Raw genomic sequence first — 24,395 nt, 5'->3', positions numbered from 1 at the left:
TGTGGACGCTGGCTGTTCTCCCCCACGGCATCTTCACCCTGTTGTGAATACTGGTATGTATAGGCCAGCGACTCAGAGGAGGGGGGCCCAGCCCTTCCCTAGGAAGGGGTTTTCAGGCTGTTGAGTGAAATCAGACTCACCCCAGGGACCATCAGAGAACAGCCGAGGCCAGGAAGCGGGAAGGGCAGGGTACCCAGAGGAGGGAGGTCAGCGTGCGTGGGCAGTCACAGAGGGGGTCCTGGAGGAGGTGGGTCGGTGAGGAGAGGCTTCAGGGTGGCCCTGCCATCGCACGGGGCAGGGGACAGTGTTTGGGAACGTCTGAGCCAGGGAGTGATGGAGCTGAATGTAAAGGATGGAAGGAAAGAAGGAGGAGGCCAGTGGCCGTGGTGTCAGCACAGTGCCAGCCGGGTGAGGAGGCCTGTCCCCGGGCAGTGGCGGTGGGAAAGGAGGCGGGGATGTTTGGTGAGGGTGCAGGGGTGTAGCCCGGGTCAGAGGAAAGGATCAGGAGGAACCGATTTGAGAAGGATGGTTCACGGTCTGCTTCCATGAAGTCTCGGGAGCCAGCAGAACTTTGGGAGAGATGCCCCCAGTAACCAGAAACTGATAAACTTGAGAGAGGATGGAGTCGGGGGCCCCTTGAGCTTGAGTGAAGCTGACAGAACAGGGGCAAGTGGGCCGGGAAGGGTGATCGGCTGGGAGAAGCCTTTCCAGCCTTTCCAGGGAGCGGACAGACAAGCTGTCCCGGACGAGGGGAGAGTCACGGGCGTGCTGCTTCCAGAGAACATGCTCTTGGAATGAAACCAGGTCTGGGCTCCCCCACACGCTGGAGCTGTGCAAGACAGAGGCCCCCTGCTCCTCCCAGCCAGAGGTGGGGCCTCCCTGGAAAGCCAGGGGCCTGACCTCCCAGGCCCGAAGGCTATAGCCGGGCCTGAGCCTGGAGCGTCCTTGGCCCACCCCCAACCCCTCCTTACCTTGGCTTCACCGGAAACCTTGCAGCCAGGGCCCAGCGGGTCTCGGCCACCGGCAGGGCGTGGGCCCTGAGCTGCTGAAGGAAGGGCAAGGCCAAAGCCAGGTGCAGGCAGGGGAAGAACAAGAGAGAAAACAGATCCATCCTGCCCACCCACCACGCACTGCCTGCGGGGGCCAGAGACAAAGGACGCTCTTGACTGGTTTACTTTGGAACCTGAGGCTGCCTGGCTGGGGGGGTGGGGGGGGGGGGGTGGGGGTGGGGCGCGCTGGCAGGGAACTTCATCTGGAATCTGGTTTCAGAAACCACAGACTTCCCAGACTTCCTGGGACAAGACCCTTCCTAAGACCCAGGCCCCCATCGTCAGCGCTTCTTTTTTTAATTTTTTTTTTCAACGTTTATTTATTTTTGGGACAGAGAGAGACAGAGCATGAACGGGCGAGGGGCAGAGAGAGAGGGAGACACAGAATCGGAAACAGGCTCCAGGCTCTGAGCCATCAGCCCAGAGCCTGACGCGGGACTCGAACTCACGGACCGGGAGATCGTGACCTGGCTGAAGTCGGACGCTTAACCGACTGTGCCACCCAGGCGCCCCTCGTCAGCGCTTCTTTATGAACGTGTTAAACAATAAGATCTAGCAGTGGGTCTAATAAGCATTGTAATTTTGAAGTATCGATAAGCGTTCATGATATTTGAGATGCTTGCGGCACCTGTCATGGGTCCGGGAAAGATCTGCAAGCTTCTGCTGGTCACAGGTGCCACTCACGCTACCGTTTTGCTGCCTACATTCATAATTGAGGGAGGTGCTTAATTGCAGTGAGAAGTTAGTGAGAATGAGGTGTTGTCGTTTCCCCTGCCCCGAACTCTTTCCCGAACTCCATAGACGAACAAAGGTGTCTCTGGTGTCAGCAGTCGGAAGAGTGGTCGCCCCGACCAGGGAGGAAGTGACCGGAGGGGAATCTGAGTCTGGGGGACCGGAAACAATTATTTTTCTTGACCTGGGTGCTGTTACCAGGTTTGTTTGGTTTACAGACATTCATCCACCTGTACACTTAGGAGACGTGCCCCGATCTGCGCGAATCATCGATTTCAATACGCGTTTTAAAAACACCTTTACGGGAACAGACGTATATGCAGGTGTCAGCTTGTGCATGCATGCACACACTCTCTATCTCTCTCTCTGTCTGTCTCTCTCTCTCTCTCACACACACACAGACACACACACACACACACACCAGTATATACCGGTGAGACTCTGTAGGTCTGTGGGCATACACGTGTCTCCAGAACCCTTGCAGGCATGTGGACACAGATGGATACAGTTGAGACAGAGAACACTATTTTTAGGAAATACTTCCAAGTCAAAGAGGAGGCTTCCTGATTTACTTGACTGGTGATTGCTGATGGTGGAGAGAATTGCCCTGCAAAGGGCTGTTGTCATCCAGGCTGGCTTTTTTTTTTTCTTTGTTTCTCCCCCCCAACCCCCACCTTTTTTAAAAGAAAGACTAATGACTTTATGGCTTTTGTGAACATAATACAAGATCATCCTAACTAATTCAAGCACTAAAGGAAAGTACAAAAAGGAAAGTGTAAAATTACCCAAATTCTTACCAGCTAAGGGGAAAAAAACCATTCACCTTTGGTGATGAGTATCACAGACACCTTTCTTCGTTCACTCGAAGATGGAAGCTACACAGAGATCGCTTTTAGAAGATGGGAGCCCACTCCCTCACTTGCTATTTTTAACAGAGATGCTCCTTTAACTTCACTTGGATGGAACAGAAGAACAAGACACCGAAGGATGGGGTGGTTCTTACGGTGCTGGGTCCTAGGACCTCTGCTCTGACTTTCCCTCCACACATTCCTTGCTGCGCTTCCCTGGGGAAGGCTGTGTAGCGCTTGCTCACTGTTTACCTGTCACCTGGCCAGGTGCCTGCCTCACAGCAATCACGGTGCCTGGTCCTGGGCTCTTTGCGGGCTGTGTGCAAGGGCCGATGCGGCAGATCACTGGGGTCACTGGACATGTTTCTCGGGAGTGAGATCAAGGCAAAGCCTGCCTTTGGTTGGCGGAAAGGGATTCTGTCCTGGCAGGGATCTCCAACAGGTGTCCACCCTGCCCTCTTGAGCTGGTGCCCGGCCGTTCCTGGGTTTGATGTGGTAATTAGTGACACTGCCTCCCCCTTCCCGGTGGTGTCCCAGTCAGGAGCTGTGCCTACCACATCCTGTTTTGCTGGGACAGTCAGGAGCGCATTCTTTGGCCTCCATGTCATAGGCAGAGCCTGTTCGCACCAGGTCCTGGATCGTTTGAGGCCACTGGGGCCCACATTCCCCCTGTCTGGCGTCATACATGTGTGCCGGTTGGACACCCGCATGGATGGTGGTCACTGTTGTCTGCTTCTGCTGTCACTTGTTCAGATATGGGAGGAAGGGAGCAGGTGGGGAGGTGTGAGGAGCCTGAGATGCTCCATCTGAGTTTCCCATCTTTGGAAAAATGCTCCCGCTGGGGATCTCGGGGGGGGGGAGGGGATCCTCTGCTGCAGCCGTATACACCAGGGGGCCAGCACCTGCATGACTGTTACCCTGCTGTTTCCAGAAACCCGTGGGATTTGCCTGCGTCTCATTCAGCAGACACAGATGCCCCTTCAGTTACCAGAGGTTGGCACCCCCGTGCCCCAGGAGAAGTCTGGGCAGCCTTCCCCTGCAGGCGCGTGGTGCTGTGGGGAGACAGAGCGGCCCCCACCCTTTGGCCCCAGCGCCCAGGCTGCGTCTGCCTGGAAGAGAGACCCAGAGTTTGGGCATTGGCCCAGGAGGCCTGTGATCACCCTCCACAGGGCCCCAGGGGTCCCTATAGAAGGGACAAGCTTGAGAGGAGGGATGGCACAGGGTACCTTCTCGTGCCCTTCCCTCACCTATGTGTTCTTCATGATTCCCTCCATCACTCGCTTGTTCAGGACCAGCACTGCCACAGACCTGCGATAAAAAGATGACAGGCCCCATCCCTGCCCTAGGGAGCGTCCCTCCTATTCCAGAGAGTGTCAGCACCTTGGTGGGAAGTATCTCAGTAGGCTCGGGTAAGGAAGCAACAGGTGCAAGGGCTCCCTTTTGTGTCGAGTGGGGCAGAGCAAAGGGCTTCGGTGAGGCAGCCACTCTTGCCTACTTGCCATCAAGCGTGCCCACTGGGATGGGAAAGGGACTGTCCCGCGGGTCCCCACGCGGAGCCCACAGCCCGGAGGACACGGGGTTTACCCAGGCCAGGGTCGGCCAGGTGTGTCTCTGGAGAGGTTGGGAACTGCGCCCGGGACCCTGCCCGCCAACCTCGTCCTCCCCTCCCCGCCCCCTGGGTCCGGGCACAGCATCAGGCGCCGCGTTTGTGTCTTCTGGCTTCCCCACAGGCCACTCGAGGACCGCCTGGGCCCCAGAAGCAGGATGAGAAGATGGCAGACTTCCTGTTACCTCGGGGCACCAGCAGCTTCCGCAGGTTCACCCGGGAGTCCCTGGCGGCCATCGAGAAGCGCATGGCGGAGAAGCAAGCCCGGGGCTCGGCCGCCTCGCAGGAGAGCCGGGAAGGGCTGCCCGAGGAGGAGGCTCCCCGGCCCCAGCTGGACCTGCAGGCCTCCAGAAAGCTGCCGGATCTCTACGGCAACCCGCCCCGAGAGCTGATCGGGGAGCCCCTGGAGGACCTGGACCCCTTCTACAGCACCCAAAAGGTGACGGCCGCCCACCTCCGTGCCCACGCCTTCCTGCGGCTCCCTGTCGACAGCAGATAGGGAGAGGGCCTCGCCTCCACGTGGGGCTGCGTTCGGGGTAGGCTCCCCGGGCTTCGAGGGAGTGAGTCATTGGTGATCTATATTCCGATCATCTGAATTTTATTCCGGAATAAAAGCCAGAATGACGCAGCCTGATACGGTTTGGTGTTAGAAGGGAAGGAGCGGGCAGAGCCGCGGTTGTCTTGCCTCCTTGTGGAGTGCCCTATTCTGGAAGTCATCTGTGCTTAGACTTTCCCCTCTGGCAGACTCCTCCCCGTCTTGGGTCCCAGCGCACAGCACGTGGTCCCCTCTCCTACTAAGGACACCCTGTGGCCCGCACGCTCTGGCGGGAGGGTTTGCCGGGCGTTGGCCGTGCCTGGGCAGCTCAGGCTGGGGGCCGAGGCAGTGGCTCCTGGGCCTTGCAGGCTGGCAACGGGGACTGTGAGGGCCGGTGGGACATCCGAGAGGGGTGGGGAGGGAGCTTACTCTGCCATTGTCCCCCTGGGTGTGGGGCGGGGAGGTGGCTTTTGTCCACCGGGAAGGGTGACTCAGGCTTCCTCCCAGTAAGGATTTGCACCCAAGAGGTGAATTCCCCCCATCTGGGTACCCTGCCCCGGCCTCACCTCTCAGACCACCAGCAGACATTTGGTGGAGGCCTTTCCCCAGACGGCCAGGTCCTAAGGAAGAAGGTGGCTGGAGGGCAGACAGAGTCGGTGTTCACAGGGCAAGTATGACCATGCGGCAGTGTAAGTCCTGTGTGTCTGTGTCACCAGGTGCCTGTGTGTGTGTGTGTGTGACCGTGCCATGAGACTGCATTTAAGAGACCAGGAGCCTGAGGGTGGGTGTGTTGCACAGTTGTCTCCATGTGTGATGTGAGTGGGTGTGCGGGTCAATGGGTAAAGAGAGAGCCCACCCAGTCGACATGCGCAGCGAGAGAAGACACCTTGCACCTGCTGGCACTTGCCCCTGGTTCAAGTGACACAGGTGAGGTTGAGGCCGAGGGCTGGGGCGACAGTTGGGCTCAGAGTAAGGCTGGAAGCTGGGATCCGTCGGGGTAGGTGGGCCTAGGTCCCAGTTGGCCAGAGCGGGAGGTAAGAATTAGGGTGAGGGTTAAGGCCAGAGCTGATGGCCAGTCCAGGTTTCAGTGGCAAATGAGAGCGGCAGTTAGGTGGGAGTCAGCTGGGACAGGCCGGAACCGTGGCAGGGGGACCCAACTGAGGATGGAGGGGAGACTGGGCTGGGCTTTGGGGGCCGGGTAAGAGTTGAGGCTGGAAGCGGCCGGGGACACTGGCTTCCATCCCTGTGATCAGGAATACTTGAACCATGGCCTGGGTCTGACTGTGGCCTCTAACCTTCTGTCTCTCCTTGCTGCCCCCTGGCCACACTGCCTGAAGTCCCGAGGGGTGACACAGGTACCACAGCAGAACTTTTTGTCCTGACACATCCAGTCAGCTTATCTTTCCAGCTCAGATTAAATAGAACTTTGTCTCACCAGCTCAACCTTCGCAGAAGCACAACCCCTGAGCCACCTCAGCTGTGCCGGGCTTAGCCTGGGTGGCGGCGGGGGGGGGGGGGGGGGGGGGGGGCAGCGGGGAAGGGGGGGTGCGCTGCTGTCCTCGAGGGCTGTATCTGCACGTGGCTTAGCCTCCAGCACCTCCTGTCCACTCCCACATCCCACGGTGCTGTGTGGACAGTGTCTTCTGGAAGCCTGCAGAGAGGTCCGCCTTGGGCTGCTCAAGAACCCCCCCCACCCTGGAGAGGGGACACCCGGGTGGCTCAGTCAGTTAAATGTCCAACTCTTGATCTCAGCTCAGGTCTTGATGTCAGGGTTGTGAGTTCAAACCCCACAGTGGACTCTGTGCTGGGTGTGAGGCCTACTAAAAAAAAAAAAAAGAGGGGCACCTGGGTGGCTCAGTTGGTTGAGTGTCTGACTCTTGATTTCAGCTCAAATCTTGATCTCATGGTGTGTGGGATCGAGCCCTGAGTCCAACTCTGTGCTGATGGCAAGGAGCCTGCTTGGGATCCTCTGTCTCCCTCACTCTCTGCCCCTCCCCAACTCGTGTGTGCATGCACACACACAATAAATAAATAAATGAATAAACAAACAAACTTAAAAAAAAAAAAGACACCCCCCCCCAGTGGGGGGAGACGCTAGGTCATCGGTCATCTCCTCTGGTGGGGGCTGCAGGGCTGACACCTATCCTGGACTTAAGGAGACAGGGCCTCAGGGCTGGGGTCTGCGTTTTGCCATCCCTGCTTCTTACCTGTTACAGTCTTCTCGAGGACCAGCTCCCTCATCAGTCCCTGTGGCCCCAGCGGGCAGGGAGGGGTCGGCAGGGGGAAGGGGAAGGAGCTGATCCTGGCCAGATCCTGGCCTCTGCTGTGATAACAGCTCGGCTGGGAGCATGCGAGGCCTCTTCCTGTTAGGGCCGTAATTTTGAAACGTAATTTTGCCAACCTGGCGTTCCCCTAAACTTGACCTGATCCCACTGCAGCCGTGGGCGACACCGTGAGGGCCCATTGACCTGCCAAACACACCAGCTGCCTTCCTTCCTCCCCCTCCCCCTCTCTCAGTCCCTCTTTTTCTCCCACCCCACCCCTTAGCCAGGGTTCTAGGGCTCTGAGCCGACACCTGCCCCCCAGAATCCTCTCTCCCCAAGGGCCGAGGGGCCACCGCCCCAACCTAAAACCCCTCTCTGTTCACAGACCTTCATCGTGCTGAATAAAGGCAAGACCATCTTCCGGTTCAGTGCCACGAATGCCTTGTATGTCCTCAGTCCCTTCCACCCTATCCGGAGAGCGGCTGTGAAGATTCTGGTTCATTCATATCCTTTGCAGTCGGTCCGTGCTGTGCATCTTCTCTGGGCCCCAAGAGGAGGTGGGCAGGGTGTTTAAGGCTGAGAGCAGGGCTGTCCCGAGGGCCCAGGCAGCACAGTCATCACCTGGTGGCCGGTTGGATGGGCAGGCTCTTGGGCCCCACCCCACACCTGCCAAATAAGCCTCTGCGTTTCCACAACCTCCCAGGGGATTCTCGGGCACGGGAAAGTTTGGGAAACCCTGCTTCTTCAGGAGAGAAACGTCCTGGAAGCCAAGCTACTAAGGGATCCTTAGTAGGGATCCTACTAAGAAGACACAGGCCTGTCAGGGTCCGCTGACTCCGATATTGGCTCCAAAGTCCCCTCCCGCTGCCTCCCCACCCCCTTGCAGCAGGTCACCGGGGCTCAGCCAAGGAGAAACCGCTTCCTGGTAAAGAGGCCTCTGGTGCAGTCACACGTGGGCATCCTTCGAGGGAGGCGACACTTGCTTTTTGATTAGGTGTTGACAAAATGTTTGCAGTTTCAGAGTTATCTCAAAGAACTCCGGTTAGCGTTAAATTATATAAACCGCAGCCTAAAAAAGCTGCCGGCTGTGGAGGAGCACTCTGGGACTGCTGCAGTGTAATAAGGGACGGGACTGGCCTTTGGGCCCCAGGGGGGCCTCGTTCCGCCGCGTGGGACGTGGGACGTGGGACGGGGCGCCGGCACCCAATCGCGGCGGTTCTGCGGACTTCGGAAAAGGGGCCCCACAGATGGGGAGGCGGGGAGGCGGGCAGGCGGGGGTCCGGATGCAGACGGAGGCATCTGCGGCTCAGTGCGCCCGCCTGGGCAGCCTTCCTTGGGCTGGCAGCTGGCTGGGCTGTTAATCGAATCAGGGCCGCCTCTGGGCTCTGCGGTGGTGCGATGAGTCGTGGGTGTGGCAGGCGGGCCCAATAGCGCTCCCCGAGGGTCCCCCCTCCGTTCCCCACTCTGGATGGACCTTTTCTGAGGCCAAGGCAAACACCCGTTCACCTCTGGGCAGGGCAGGAGGCTTCGCGAAAACACCTTGCCCCGTGTCCGCTAAGAGGCGGACAGCTCAGGGGCTTCTCCTGCCCAGGCGGGGATGAGGGGTGCTGCTTCCTGGCTCCACTTGCTGCCCAGGTGTGCCTGAGCCTCACCCCAGGGGTTCAGCCGAGGGGCGCTTTGCCAGATTTGCTCTGTGCACGCAGCCGCGCTCTCCCCTCCTCCCGCCGGCTCCTGCCTTTCTCACAGGGCTCCAGAGAGCTGTGTGTGTCCAGGGAGAGTCTCACCCGCAGCCCCAGCCGCGGCTGTGGCAACTGCAGGGTGGTCTCCAGGGTGGACAGACGCCGTGGGGGAGGGGCCGTATTCCGGGGACCGCCTGCCCTTCAAAGCGAGGCGCCAGGAGCTCGAGATTGAGTTTTGAGCCATTCCGCCCACTGCTTCTAAACGCCCCGTAGATGCCCGGGCACTCTGCTGGGCACCGGGGTGTAGGGAGCTGAATAAGACTCTGTCCTTGGCCCCTTGGGAGTTTTGCAGTCCCCCTAAGAGTGATAAGACAGCTGCAGGAACGGTTGTGGTTGTTGTTCCTGCCAGCGTGTGGGCACAGCCTGGTGGGGACAGCGCAGAGGGAGGGAAGGCCGGCCTTGCTCGCTCTGAGCTGGTCCCCGCCTCACTCCAGGGGCGGGGCCTCCCTGAAAGCATTCTCCAGCTCCCACCTGGGGCTTCTCCTGCAGGTATCTAACCAACCCAGCACTGTTTGGCAGCCGCAGCGGGCCCCCAGGGATGCGACAGCAGCCCCAGGATTCCTCCTGCAAGGCTCTGGGCCGGGCGGGGGCGGGGGTAAGGCAGATGAAGCCAGGGAGGCAGTCGGGACACTGGAGTCCCCAGCCTGGCCAGTGTCCATGGAGCAGAGGCCCAGCCTGTGGGGTGCTCGTTCGACCCGGCGGGACCCACCCTGAGGCCTCAGCGCCGGCCTGTGTCCCCCAGGGTCGCTGCCCCAGGGAAGTGGCTTGCCATCGTTGAGGCCCCGCGACGCAGTCTCCCAGGGGCTGCCTTGACAAGCCACTGCGTGGGGATGGGAGCGCTCTGCTGGTGCGCCCCCTGGTGGGCTCAGTGCAGCGGGGGAGAAGAAGGGTCCAGATCCGCAGGATTTGGGAGCAGCCTCCGTGCCCTTGAGCCTTGCCATTCAAAGAGTGGGGCACAGACCAGTAACGCCCGCGTCACGAGGGTCTTGTAAGACCTGCCGAATCTCGGGCCCCACCCCACCCCTTGCATTTTCGCCAGGGCCCCGTGATTCGGGCACACGCCGCCCTGGGCAGTCGTTTACAAGTGTCGGTCTGTGAGGGCCCCATCATTTAAAATGCCGATTCCTGGCCCTTTCCAGACCAGAATCCCCGGTGGGAGGCCTGGGAGTCCACTAGCTTTCCGTGTGTTCCTTTTCTTCGTAATTGAAATATAATCCACATGCCACACAATTTATCATTTTAAAATGTACCGTCACCGCTCTCCAATTCCGGCACATTTCATCACCCCAAAAAGGAACCCTGTGCCCATTAGCAGTCGCTATGCGTTTCGAATGCACACAGATTTCGTGTGTTGAATAGTGAGTTTTCACTCTGCTGACATTCCTTTGTATTGTGGTAAAACACACACACACACACACACACATACACACACACCCCAAAATTTAGCATCTCGAGCCATATTTAAGTATACAGTTCAGCAGTGTTACTATATGCATATTGTCACGCAGCAAAGCTCTACCTAACCCTTCTGCGTCTTGCAAAACCGAAAGTCTGCACCCATGGTCGCCTCCCATTTTCACATCCGCTGACACCCACCGAGCCACACAGGTGCGCATTTCTGCACCAGGCCCTTCGGAAAGGGCAAGGGAGCAAAGACAAACTTAAGACAGGGCAGGAGGGCAGCCCCTGCTCTCAAAACCCACTCACTAGTAACAGTCCGGGCACTCACAGGGACGTGCTAGCGAGCGCCCCGTAATTCAGTCCAGCTTCGCTCTGTGCTCCGCCCTTGCAACGCGTCCCTGGGAAGTGGCCTACAAAGTAAATATGGGTATGTAGAATTATTTTTTTCCCATGTATTTTTGTTATAATCCTGCAGGATGTGTTCCTGCCAGAATCAAATAAAAGAAACCAACTGAACCCCCGATTGCACCGCAGCCACATTCAGAGAGGCCTCACGTTCACGCCGAGAAGCTTTCTGCTTTCCTGGGTGCACAGGATCTGCTCACAAAATCCTCCCACGTTTCTCTAGCAGATTCAAATGGGCAATCAAACCACATGTTTGTGTGTGTGTGTGTGTGTGTGTGTGTGTGTGTGCATGTTCATTGAATAGCACAAATATATGAACATGCCCCCCACGGCATCCCTTCTGTTTGGGAGGTTTTTTTTTTTTTTTTTTTTGACTCCCCGGGATCTGAAGATAGACGGGCCAAGTTTCAGGCATTCCCCACCACCCATGCAGGCAGTCCTTGCTGGCATTTTAATCATGAGGCTGGGAGTGGGTGTTTGGGGACAATGACACGACAGGATTGAAGATGTTCAGCTGAGCTCAGACCTCGAGAGCTGGCCTTTGCCTCTGCCCACACACGGGGCCGGCTCAGTCATCGGCCTGAAACTGCCAGACAATACAAGCAGGTGTGCCCTGGCCGGCTGTGCCCCTGACTCATCCCTCTGGTATCGGCTGCATGCTGAGCTCCATGGGGGACCTGGGGATGCTCTGGGCAGAGTCACGTGGACTCCAAGCACCTCTAGGCAGGAAGAGACCACACACGTACAGGAGTGACTGAGCGCAGCGGAAGGGCCATGTTCAGGGTCGGGAGAGCCAGGCAGGGTGTCAAGCAGTCAAGTGGCAGAGAGACTAGAGTTTGCTGCACCTCGTCCTAACCTGTCCTTGTGTCTGGAAGAGCCAGGACAGGCAGCTCTTGTGATTCGCCACCCTGGGACCCAGGCCCCGCCTGTCTGGCTCTTCCCCAAGCCTTGATGCTGGAGTTCAGCTCACCTATGTCTGTTCAGCCAAGTCTTCTGGTCCAAGGCAGCCTGTCCACCCTGTTGTTCTCTGCCAAGGGGCCTTTCCTTCACTCTAGCGAGATGGGTGAGAGGAGTCCCCCCAGTCAGCCCACCGTGCTTCACCTCCACCGGATGCGCCGCTGGATTGCTGAAAGAACCCTGCCCAGCCATGGGTGCCTGTCTAAATGACTCCTCCAGGAAGCCTTCCTGCCCGGCCCGGCAAGAGGCGGGTGTCGTTTCTCATAACGTCCTATCTCGGAGCTCTTCAGACGCCTCCCTGTCTCCCACCCGGGGCCAGGCACACGTGCTCCTTAGGTCTGTTCTTTAAAATGGCAGCTAATTGCGATCCTCCCCCCGGGTGGCAGTCTGCTCCCACTTTACAGAGCCCGTCACTCATTGGCTTACTGCCCTGAGAATGGCAGAAGCCAAGTGTGGGGTAGCATTCCCCCTTGGCGGGTGGGGACCTGAGGCAGCCCTTCAGGCTGGACCCTCGGTGTCGTCATGCAGAGACAGGGCAGCCGGGCTCAGCGTGGGGGGCTCTGTGCTGGGCCAGCCGGGGCTCCAAGCCAGGCCGTGCATTGACCAGCTTTGCACCGGTCGTCTGTGGCTGCCGCAAGGAATTACCACAACCGTAACGGCTTAAAACAACACAAACTCATCATCTTCCGGTTCTGGAGGTCAGAAGTCCGAGAAGGTCTCACTGAACTCCAATCAGGGTATCAGTGGGGCTGGTTCCTCTCTGGAGGCACCAGGGAGAATCTGTTTTCTAGTCATTCCCGGTTTGTAGAGGCTGCACGGACCCCTTGGCTTGTGGCCCCTCCGTGTGCAAAGCCAGCAACCGCTGGTGGCGTCTTTCCCACCTGGCTCCTGTGTCCCTCTTCCACTTAGAAGGACCCTGTGCTGACATTGGGCCCACCCAGACAATCCAGGGTAATCTCCCATCTCAAGACCCCTAATTTAATCATACCCACAAGGTCCCTTTGGCCATAGAAATTAACATTCGTGCTTGTCAGGGATTAAGATGTGGTTGTCTGGGTGGTGGGGGGTGGAGGGCTGCGGTTCTACCTGCTGTAGTCACTAGCAGCCTAGCCTCGTGCCTCAGTCTCCCCCCGTACAAAAGGGAGACCAAATCCCCCCTCATAGAGTTGTGGGGAGAATTGAATTCGTTAATGGTTGGTTACAGAGAGCAGAGCCTGGCCCCTAGGAAGGGCTCAATAAATATTTGCTCTTTAGGGTCGTTCCTTTCATATTCCGGCAGTCACCTGGGATCCCCAGTAGTGGATCCGTGGGGGTGAGTAAAGCTGTCTGAGGGGCGAGTTACCTGCCCAGTAAGGAAAGCCTTGGCACAGAGCCAGGGTGTGGGGAACGTATGCATGTGTCAGGGAGGAGGAGTTAGGCTCGGCCCTGGAGACCTGAACACAGGCAGAGGGATGGGCAGCTGTCGGGCTGAGGAACATCCCTCCCCCACCCCCCACCCCCCACCCCACCCCCATCCCCGGAGGGATGTCTTCCCACCAGGGAGGAATCAGGACTTCCTGGAGCCACGGCTCTGAGCTGAAAGGCTCTGCTTTAACTAAGGGAGATTCCCAAAGCCTGATCTTCTTTTACCTCAGGTGAGAAATTGGAGAATTCATTATAAACTGGGGGTGGGCCTTGGGGTGCTATTTCCTAGTCCCCTAGATTCCCTAGACGACTAGAAGCGCAGAGGGCTCGCACCTAGATTCTCCGAGAGGCCTCCCTCGCCTCCCCTCCCTCCCCAGCTGGGGCAGCGCCGCACTCCCCCTCCCCCCCCCCCCCCTGCAAGTCAGCACCCCAGCTCAGCCCAGTCTCCAGTCTGACTGCACCAGGCTCCGGCTCAGACCTTGCAAAAGGGTGGAGCTCTACTGGAGAGGAAAGAGGCAGGCCCCGAGGGCTCAATTACTTCAGCTCCTCGGCAGCCCGTGGGGATCCTGGGGATCGCAGGCGGCCAGCTGCTGCACGCGGGGCTGGGGCCGGGTCGTGAGTCTGGGGGCAGCCAAAGGGAGCCGCGGTCTCAGCCTCTCTTCTTTGGCTGGGGAGGGAATTTGTGAGAGTACCAGAGTGTCCCTGCTCTGGATCAGGCCCCTTGGGGGTGCCCTAGCCCTTAAGCGGCCCAGGGCCTGCCCCTTGCTCCTCCATAGGCCTTGCAGAGGTGAGAGAGACCGTGGAGCTTAGTTACAGCTCCCTCCAGCTTGACACAGCAGAGAAGTAGCCAGAAGGTCGGGGATCACCCAAGGCCTGCGGCAGTTCAGTTCAAGGCCAAGGGCCCAGAAGGATGCCCAAGACGCAGTCCCAACATTTGAGGAGCTTCCCTTCTCCTGGGGAACAGATGGACATTGCTATTTTGGGAGCAACCACACACGAAAAGAGATGCCCAATGCCCTGGGGGTGCAGAGGCTGCAGCCACCAAGTAGTCAGAGCAGGCTGCTCAGAGGGGGTGCTCCTGCTCAGAGGGGGTGCTCCTGCTGAGGAGTTTCTTGACAAAGGAGGAGGGCACTAGGTGGAGCGTGTGCAAAGGCAGGAAGCAGTTCGAGAAGCCGTCACCTGCACCCTCGGGCAGTGTGTCCTGATGAGGTATGTGAGTTTTCGCAGCCGAACGTTCCTTCAGCGAAATCCTAGGCCAAAGGCGAAAGGCCTTTGGGGCAGTGGGAGAGAGACCTGGGAGCCCCACTGCCAGGGTCTTCCTCTCCCCCCAGCCGTGGCCCCCGAGGAACAGTTTATAAATCCCACCTCCCTGTCACTCCGACGCGGCCCTGGGTGAAAGCCTCTGTGGTCTGGGTGTCTTCCTCCCTGCCCTCCAGGATGGACCCTCCATGGAACTCTACTAAGGGTGCGGTGTCAGCTGCCGGGTCCCTGGCGGGGGCTGCGAGGAGGGGAGGGACAGGACCCGCCTCGGTGGGAAGAGGCCGGCAGGGACTGGCACAGCCCCAGTGTGTCCCCCTCGGGGCGGCCGCCTCATCGATCTGGTGGCACCGGCCTGGCGGTGACAACCCCAGGGGCAGGACCCTCGGGTGGGAGTGGCCCGGCCGGCCCCCTGCACGTGGCTTTCCTTGACCTCCGCGCCACATTCTTCAACATGCTCATCATGTGCACCATCCTGACCAACTGTGTGTTCATGGCCCAGCACGACCCCCCGCCCTGGACCAAGTATGTTGAGTGAGTATCTTCAGGGCCTCTCCAGCCGGCCCCTCCCTCCCTTCCTTCCCAGCCCCTCCGGGGGCCCCTGAAGTCACCCCAGAAGTCGCCCGAGGGACTTGCCCACCTGGAGGGTCCTTGGCCCAGCCCCTTCCTTCTCTGGCCCCTCCTGGTCCTGCCGACTTCTCCCCTTGAGCTGTGTCGTCAGGGGAGGAAGCCCTCCGGGTTAGCAAAGTGGGAGATTCCTCCCTGACCCGCCCTAACAAGGACCGAGCGCACTGGGGAAGGCTCAGAAATAAAATCCTAATAATTTATCGAGCACTTAGTGTGTGCCGGGCCCTGCCACAGAACGGTAAGCCTCGTGTGCTTTGACCCTCGGGGCAACCCGATAGGATGGGTACAGCCACTGTGCCCCTTTGACCGGAGAGGAGGCTGGGAGTGGGAGGCGCACCTTGTCCGACGTGGCGTGGCTAGGGGGTGTGGCAGCCGGGCAAGGCCCAGCACGGTCCCCATTTCCGCCCTGTCTGTACTGCCTCCTGTGACCGTTTGCAGTTTCAGAAAACTGCTTCTAGTCCTTTCTCCTCAAACAACAGTACCTTGCCCACAAGTTCTAAAGAGACCTAATAGGCCCTTGGGGCATTCGGTGCCGGTTCTCGGGGAACTGACAGAATGTTAGGGAGGCCCCTCTTACCAGAGTGGCTTGCCTTGCGGCTCTCTGTGTTCACACAGGACCCCCAGTGTCCTCGGTGCCTCTGGGACGAGGGGGGTCGCAACGGCGTGGGGCAGCTCCCCTTGCAGCCCGTGGGCCACAGCCCTGGCATCCGGGCATTGGGATTCTTCAGCCCAGCCCACCCAGCCTCAGGTGCTACAGCCTCAGCCCCTTTTCCAAGCCCACCCTGGACCGTTGTATACACCCTCCTGCAGGAAGTTGAGGACGGGCTGTCTCTAGCCGCGGAGGAGCCGCAGCAAGGGGGAGGGAGTGACGTGATCTGAGTGTCCTCCCAGGGCCGACCCAGCGGCCACCCTTTTCCCGGTGAGGCACATGACCCCCAGGTCTGGGGTGAGGAGAGGAGTCGAGGGTCTTCTTTGGCCAAGACAGCCAAGGGGCAAAATGGAAAGTTCAGGTGGGCACATGGCGGGCGCTCAGCAGCGCTGAAGGAGCACGTGGCTGTAGAATTGGTCTGATGTTTGGAACAAAGCTCCGGCTCACGGGGCATGGCAGAGGCCCCGGCCCGAGGGCTCCTTAAGAGAGGGGCCATCCAGGGCCCGTGGCATGCCTGTGAGGAACCTGGCCACCCTGGCCTGCGGGCTTCAGCCGCCCTGAGAAGCCTCGCCGGTCTCTCCTCCCAGGTACACCTTCACTGCCATCTACACCTTTGAGTCTCTGGTCAAGATTCTGGCTCGAGGGTTCTGCCTACACGCGTTCACCTTCCTTCGGGACCCATGGAACTGGCTAGACTTCAGTGTGATTGTCATGGCGTAAGTACCTTGCTCTCTGGGCCGCGCCGTGCCACGCCAGGCCACAGAGAGGGTCGTGTGCACCCTCCCTGGCCCCCGACCGCCAGGCCCCCTCGGCCCCCTACTCCAGTCCGGGTAGAGCTTTGCAAGTTCTGTAGAGCAGCCCATCTCACTGCTGTGGCAAGAGGAAGACAGGACGGACGCCCTGAGCTCATCCTGGTGGGCGTGGCGGGCAGGCTTACGGGCACCCCTGTGGCCCCGTGGCAGCCAGGGACATCATTAAGATTCAGGCTTAGCATCCTCTGCCCCTTCCACCAAGGGAAACCAGTGTTACAGCCCCAAATCTCTGAGCCACTGTGAACAATGACCTGGATTCCCCAGGGATTAAGAATGAATCAGCAGGAAAGAGAAGGAGCCTGGAGAAGTGACCGGGCATCCCCAGGAGCCCGTGCCAGGCACACCAGTGCTGTCTCCACTCGGAGACTCCCCATGTGGCACGTTCTAAGGCACCGGTCACTGACATGATCCAAGGGATCCTCACACCGGCCAGAGAGGTATCGCAGATGGGGATTCCTTGTCCCCATTTGACAGATGAGAAAACAGGTGCCAAGGACACACAAGGAGCCTTCCAGAGAGTGAGTGTGAATATCCGTGGCCCTGCTGCCGTGCAGGCTGGGGCCTCACTTCTCTGTCTAGAAAGAGACCCTCGCTGAGGCTGGGCTGACGCGTTCCACTCGGGGTGTGCCGGCAACGGATGCTGTGTTCTGGTGGGGGTGGCTGATCAGGGCGGGCCTCCTGGGCAGAAGTCGTGGCCCGGGCTCGGTCCTCAAGCCCTTTCTGAAAGCCTGATGTGCGCGCAGGACCCCGTGTGCCCAGGCCTGGGCACCACACCTTGGCAGGAAGCAGAGCCTCCACTCCCCAACTTCTGGAAGCACAGTGTTGGCCCGGCTGGAATCAAAAGTTCAGTTCAGCGCCCACCTTCTCGGATTCTCAGATTTACCGCATCCGCCCGTTCGCGACAAGGTCCGCTTCGCCCCGGATATGAGCAGTCCTGCTGTCAGCTCAGCCATGCCATGGGGAAGGGAGGGGAGAGTGGGCAGCCGGACCCTGCTGATGGGGCACTTTCCAGCTAGCTGGAGAGTCTGGTGGTTAGAAAATGCATCAGGACCTGTGTTTCTAGGTGCATTGCTTGCAGACCGACTCCAGCTCACCAGTTTACAGGTAGGGGAACTGAGGCTCAGAGAGATGCTGCCCCTTGCCCAAAGCCAGTGTAGACCTCGGCCTGGGCAGAGCTGAGTGAGCAAGGGAGAGCGTAGTGGGGGAGGAGGCGGGACAGCCGTTTGGCTTTGCAGGCCGTAGTGCGAGCCCCGGGGCGTGGGAGCCACGGGCAGTTGAGAGGAGGGAGTGACGTGAGCTAAGCTACATTTACAAACATTTTTTTAATGTTTATTTTATTTTTGAGAGAGAGAGAGAGAGAGAGAGAGCGAGCAGGGCGAGCGAAGCAGGCTCCGGGCTCTGAGCTGTCGGCCCAGAGCCCCGATGTGGGGCTCGAACCCACAAACCCCAAGCTCATGACCTGAGCCAAAGTCAGATGCTTAACCAACTGAGCCACCCAAGGGCTCCCTGAACTACATTTTATAAGGTCACCCGGAAGCTGGGGGGCTGTTTCAGTAGCTGGGAGAGAGACAGTGGCTGGGACGAAGGTTTAAGTAGAAGAGCTGAGGAACATAGATTCTGGATGTACTTCAAGGGCTGAAAGGAGACCCCAAGGTGGTTTCGGTTTGGGCAGCTGGGTGAACAGGGTTACCGTTTGTTAAAATGGAGGGTGAAGGGAGGAGCTGACTGAGGGAGGGAGGAAATCAAGAGTCCAGATCAGAATGCATTAAGTTTGAAAGCAGCCAGGGTGAGATATGGAGCAGGCAACTGGATATTCCGGTCTGGAGATCAGGAAAGAGGTCCAAGGTGGAGGTATATATTTAGAAGCCATCAGGGTGCAGATGATACTTGCAGCCGGGAGACCAGATGAATCATCTAGAGTGAGCGTGGCTGGGGAAGGGACAGCGCCTGGGGACCACACCATGGGACGCTCCAGCATCTCGAGGTCAAGAAAGAAGGGGTAAGAAAAGGAGCCTGGAGGGCACTGCCAGAGGGGGTGGAGGAAAGCCTGGACAGAGGACTGTCCCGAAAAGCCAGCTGAGGAGCGTGACTCCACTTGAAAGAAGCCCCGAGAAGGCTGAGGAAGGTGAGATCCACGGCAGGACCGTCGCAGTCCACGACGTGACACTGCCGATGACCGTGACAACATTGATGGCCTTGGCCAGAGGAGTGAGGGGACATACGCCTGATTAAACAGGCTCAAGAGAGAGTAGGGCACATATAGACATCCACCTTGTGGGGTTGGCTATAAACAGGACTGAACATAGGATGCTGGCTGGGCTTGGGGAGATGGCCAGAGGAGCACGAGTAAAGAAGGGAGGTGTCTTTGTAAGGGGGTGTGCATGATCCGGGGGCGGGTGGGGGGGGAAGGGAAGCTTGGCAATGGAGGGGGATGCGTCGCAGGAGCAAAGCCCTTGAGCTGGCCCGAGTGCTGGGAGTCCAGGGCCCAGGTGGAGTAGGGCACTGGCCTTAAGAGCCGGGAGGGCAGAGTTTCAGACGGATTGGTAGAGTCGGTGATGAGAGAAGAGGAATTTCTCTTCCGATTGCTTCTATTTTCTCCACGGTGAGAAGCGGGATCATCAGCTGAGAACCCAGAGTGGGGAAGAATGTCTGTGGTTTGAGGAGAGAGGGAGCCCTCTCCACGCAGAGCTGAGACGTTGCACTGACTTGGGAAGGGGGTGGGATTCCCATGCCAGGCCCAGGCCCCGGGGTGCCCTGTGGGAGGCGGGCAGCGATCCATGGGCCCCCTGAGGGCCTGGTGTCACAGGAAGGGGGCTTTGGCAGGACAGGGCACGGCATCTGCGTGAGTCTTTCCGACCTTCCCATCCTGGAGCCCGAACAGGACTGTGTCACAGCAGCCGTGCTCCCAGACCCTGGGTCTCTTGTTTGACAGTGGGAGCCAGGCTTTGGCCTGTCTTCAGCCCATGTCTCTGGGAGATGCTCTGCACGACCTCGGGCCTTTAGCAAGTCCTGCTGCCTCGTCTCATGAGAGAATCTCGGTCTCGACCCCCGGCCCCCCCCCCCCCCCGCCCCCAGGACACTGCCTCTTCCGCTTGGCATCATAGAGCAGCTAGGTGTGCCTCACGGAGGCCTGCCTGCCTCCCCTCTGTACCGGGGGCCAGCGGTGACAAAGCAGAACGGAGCCTCAGAGGCCAGCAGGCTATTTCCAAGTTCCTGAGCATGTCACAGAAATGGCACTCACTTCCCCTGGGGCCGCATGGACCCACCGGAATGTCAGGTTTCTGCTCCGGGCTGGATTGGCCTGGCAGCTTTGAATGACGGCGGTTCTGCCTCATGAAAACAGGGACTGCCGTGGTGATGCAGCGGCATGCATCCTGCCACAGCCAAAGGGGTTCGGGAACGTGGGGCTCCCAGGATAATCAGAGGAGCCTTGGGTGGCGGAAATGTTGGAATCAATGAGACTCCCCATCCTCCGTGGTGCAGATGGGGAACTGGGGCTCCGAGGGAGCCTACCACTTGCCCCAAATTATGAAATGAATCAGCAGCAGTGCGGGAACTAAAACCAGGTCTCCTTACTGGAGAGGCACGGAGGTCTGATGTTTCCGGCCAGGTTTCCACCTGATCCCTCCCTCACTCGGTGTAGAGGCTGTGGGAGGGTCCGGGTTGCCGGGAAGCCTGCCAGGCGACCCCCTTCCCCCCCCCCCACCCCGCCCCGGGGCCAGAGTTCTTCCTGCTGCCCCTCCGGGCTGGGCATTACCTGCCAGTTAGCACAGCCTCCTACCTCCTGGGGTTGTTATGGAAACCGAACCTGGAGGGGAAGGGAGGCAGGGCAGAGAGGAGAGGGTGGGATCTACCTCTGCCCAGCAGCAGCCCGAGCTGGGGTTGTCTGCATCGATAGGGCTACACCGGAAGGTGGGGGTGGAGCGGGAGGGGGGCCAGGGGGGGCCCTTGCTCTCGGTTCCTCAGCTTCCAAAAGGGCATCCCCCTGCCCTCGGGCTGGTGTGCCAGCGGGAACCCTCACCCAGCATCCTCTGCTCTTTCAGGGCCCACGATCACCACCCCAGCTGGCTGCCCCTGTCCGGCAACGTGGCCAGAGCACAAAGAATAGAGTGGCTTGGAGGAACCCTTTGCCAGGCTCACAGGGGCAGAGCTGTACCCCCAACCCGGCCACTGATGAGCCTGGCCCTTTGCCAGACACAGGGTCTCTCACCACACACCTCGGGGCCCCGAGAGAGGCCTCGTTGGAGGTCTAGGGCCCCCCCATGGGACGCAGCCAGGCAGAAGGAGCAGGGGCACATAAAAGGGACAGCAGCCCCCCATGTCATAGACGCGGCCAGAGACACGCAGAGCCCTCACCCAGCCCCACGTCTCGCCTCCGAGACTTCCTTCTCAGGATTGCTCTCCCACACGTGTGCTGCCCTCACAGACACACGGCCACCAGCCCCGCTCCCTCTCCCAGCCCCTCGGCCGGCCTTAAGCCTGCCGGGAGGGAGCACACGCCTCGGGGTCTTGGCTCCTCTGTGCTCAGTACCAGCTGCTGAGGAGGCAGACGATGAATGGAGGGCGAGCCTGAGGGTGTGGGGACAGCGGGACAGGCACAGACAGGCAAAACCCAAGCTTCGCACAGACAGGGCTTCCCTGGAGACGTGGGGGGACACGCGGGACCTGTAAGGGACGAGAGCGGAGACGCAGGGACCGTTGGCTCTCTCCGATCTGCACGGCACTTTGCTCACTCCCTGTGACCAGAAGAGACAACCTCGAAACCAGTGTCCTGAGCAAGAAGAGCTTTTGGCCCCGGCCACGCTCACTTGTCCGGCAGCAGGAAATGGGGCCCAGAGCCACCGGCAGGCGAACCCGTGGATTCCATGTGATGGCCACCTCAGCCGCGTTGTAAACCTGACAGGCTTGTGGCAGCACCACATCTGGATGGAGAGTCCAAGCCTGAGAGGAGAATGGGGGGCAGAGGTTTGGGGATCTGCGTCATCACGGAGAATGGAACAGCCGTTGCAAGTAAAGAGGGAGCTTGGACCAAATGAATAGGTGTAGCTGGGCCAGAACAAGGGAGGTGACGTCTACTCCGCATCGGATGTTGGGGCTGCCTCTGATTGCCGCACCAGAGAAAGATTTACAAGCCGAAGTAGCTCCAGGGGGCGGCACCGAAGCCACACCACAGAAGGGATCTGGTGTAGCCAGAGGGAAAGCTCTGAGAATGTGTCTGCTGACTTCCCGTCTCCGAAGGGATGTGGTGAGTTAAGGAGGGAGCAGGCATGGGAAGATGGGAGGGCCACATGAGTGAACATGGAGGAAGCTGGTGTGAACCTAGCGTCCGAGCTGGACCAGGCGGGACCCAGCTGGCTCCAGGACTGTGCCCTGACACAGCCGACCGAGTCCTTCCCTGCCGACACCCACAGCCCAGAAGCAGATACAGAAGCTCTGAGCGAGTGGAGGGGCCTGGAGGTCCAGACTGGCGGACTGATTCCAGCCGCGCTATCAGCCCACCCTTGACACTCACCTGGCCTCGCTGGCCTGACATCCTGGGTCTGATGGCACTCAGCCACCAGGTCAGACACACTTGGTTAAAAATCAGATATCCTGAGTCCCCCGTCCTTTGTTAAACATCAGACACCATCGCTTAAATGTCAGATACCCTGGATGTGAACTCTTTGGTTAAATATCACAAGTCGCTTGCCAAGGTCCCGACGGCCCTGGTCACACACCGTCCACGCAGCTCTTAGACACCCTGGTCACGTGGCCCATCCACGCATGCCCTCACACTCTGCTTGGGCGGTCCCCTGCCCCCCGGAGACTGACTCCTTCCCCCTGTGCCTGTGAGGACCACGCACGGATGTCTGTCCAAGCTGTAGGTAGGATCGCCTCCGTCACCCGGCCCTGCCGAGTGTCCTGAGGTCGCTCCTCCTGTGAAGACCCAGGGTCATCCTTGGGAGTCTCCGGAGGTCTTGGGGTGAGACTTGAGGGGGCCTCGGCCCTCAGAGATGCTGCTGTGCCTCCATGATGATCTCAGCCAGGACCCGAGGATCCCACGGCTCAAGGCAGCCAGGCACCAGCTGATCACAGATCCCAGAAGATGCGGAACAAAACCAGGACCAGAAACTGGGCTCCCCTGTCACCTGGCCTGATACCCTGGAAAATGGTTTCCCTATCCACCCTGCTGTGTCCTCAGCCTCAGACCCTGCCGTGTGGCTTCGTGTCGGCATCCCCAGTGGCATGGACAGTGAGGCAGGGTAGTCGCCTCCTGGGGCCGGTTACGGGACCGTCACCGAGAGAGCCGCCTCCTGTGTGGGGCTTCCCGTGTGGACATCCTTAAGTCACCTCACCGAGGTCCTGGCGTCAGGAGGGTTGAAATGAGGAGGAAAGCTGGAGGGAGCCCTGGGCCATCCGGAGCCCTCCCTGTGGGAGGGGGAGAAGGGAGGGGGCTGGTGGGGGAGGGCCGGCTGAGGTGCTGCTTTGTAATTCCCAATAACTGTGGTTTGATTCTGCAGGTATGTATCAGAAAATATAAAACTAGGCAATTTGTCGGCTCTTCGAACTTTCAGAGTCCTGAGAGCTCTAAAAACTATTTCAGTTATCCCAGGTAAGATGCCCAGGTTTGCCTCTCAGATCTCAGCTACAAGTGACTCTCTCTCTGTCTCCCCTCCCTCCCTCCCAACCGTGTGTCTCCTATTGGCCTGTTGTCACTGTCTTGTGTGTGACCTTCCCTTGTTACAGATACACAACTGAATTTGTGGACCTGGGCAATGTCTCGGCTTTACGTACCTTCCGAGTCCTCCGGGCCCTGAAAACTATATCAGTCATTTCAGGTGAAAATCAGGTTAAACGCCAAGGCTGGAGGGACACACTCAGGCCTTCCCAGCCACCCGGGGGCCAAGGCAACCATTGGGAAGGCCCCTCCGAATGTGCCTGTCACCAGAATACCTTTCCCAGAGCTTGGGTGGGGGGGGGCTGTCGGCGGCAGATACGGCTTTCCCCTCAAAGCCTCACAAAGCTTCTTCGGGGCTACCCACCCCGGCAAAGCCCACCTTCACGGATGCCAGGGGGGCACACGGCACCCCTGGCAGGTCCTGCATTGAACCCAAATTCTTCCCGAGATAGTGATGTCCTTCCCAAAGTGAACTCAGTGCTTTGAATAGCTAAAAGCTTGTATATGAATTGCTTCCACCTGAAGCATCGTCCTCCAATAAGGAAACAAAAAAACTGGATTTGAGAGAAACCGCACACACACACACACACACGCACACACACACACAGCCAAAAAGGAAAACTCAGGGCTGAGTGCCCGGTCTGACATTGTGCCCCCTCTGGTGACATAGCAGCCACCGCCGCCGCAGCCTCCTTTTGTGAGACAGAGTGTACTCTGTGGACAGGTGTCATCGGGCCTTGGCGTCTAACAGCCCTCACTGCATGGTGCGGTAGAGGTTTAGCAAACCGTGCATGGTAGCCTCAGGAAGAAATTCTCCTCGACAGATGTTGGCAATTGTACCCGGGAAATCTAAGCCCGGATGGTCTCTCTAGAAAGCCAGGCCACCCCATCCATCCAGGAAGGCTCTCAAGAGGCTTATGATGATTTCACAGCCCAGAGGGCAGTGCCCAGAGGTTCCTTCCAGGGCCTTTTCTGGATGCAGCCACAATCAGAACTGGAGAAGGCACTTGGTTTAAGAAGGCAGCTAGAGACAGGTTGGATGCCACTGATCTGGGGAGGTATCAGAGCCGAGGGTAGAAGTAAGTGAACCAGATGGTCGTGTCCATTGCTGATTTGGAAAGCCGTACGTCCTGGGCCCTTGATCTGGGCCCATGGAGCCGTAGCGGCCCCCAGGGAGGCAGGGGCCCTGCTCTGAGCAACCTGGAGGAGTTCAGACTCTCCTTTGGTGGGGCTAATTACCTTATAGGAGGATCCCCACTTATGCTGGGTTCAAACTGAGCCTCTGAGTGCTCCTCCTGGCCTCTGAACCCCATGGGATGTGCACAGGGCCTCTTGTTGCCATGCTCCCCGCAAGTGGCCCAGACTCCTGCTAAGAGCCAGTAGCAGGTGGGGCGGTCTGCGCTCAGTGCACGGAGCCACCTCCATGGGGACAGGCATTGTCATTGGCCTCGG

The 24,395-nt window shown here is 59.1% G+C and overlaps 1 protein-coding gene across 11 annotated transcripts in view; it reads left to right on the top strand.

The window, feature by feature from the left end:
• Positions 1–24,395, top strand: part of SCN5A (sodium voltage-gated channel alpha subunit 5) — a 93,367-nt gene that overhangs the window by 11,107 nt on the left and 57,865 nt on the right. For 4 of the 11 annotated variants that reach the window (XM_086720475.1, XM_086720473.1, XM_086720469.1 and 1 more), the window contains exons 1-3: positions 14,509–14,731; positions 16,061–16,189; positions 23,012–23,103. In XM_086720475.1, coding sequence (XP_086576601.1) covers positions 14,652–14,731; positions 16,061–16,189; positions 23,012–23,103 — 301 coding nt within the window. In that variant the 5' untranslated portion in view covers positions 14,509–14,651. Of the gene's footprint in view, positions 1–4,359; positions 4,675–7,419; positions 7,539–14,496; positions 14,732–16,060; positions 16,190–22,785; positions 22,878–23,011; positions 23,104–24,395 lie in introns of those variants that run through there. The other 7 variants (XM_086720474.1, XM_086720470.1, XM_086720476.1 and 4 more) reach the window with 6 other exon arrangements.

Source organism: Puma concolor, chromosome C2, assembly GCF_028749965.1.
Source record: "Puma concolor isolate L17-30 chromosome C2, mPumCon1.1.hap2, whole genome shotgun sequence".
NCBI classification, from domain to species: domain Eukaryota; kingdom Metazoa; phylum Chordata; class Mammalia; order Carnivora; family Felidae; genus Puma; species Puma concolor.
This window is presented reverse-complemented; position numbering and strand designations above follow the sequence as displayed.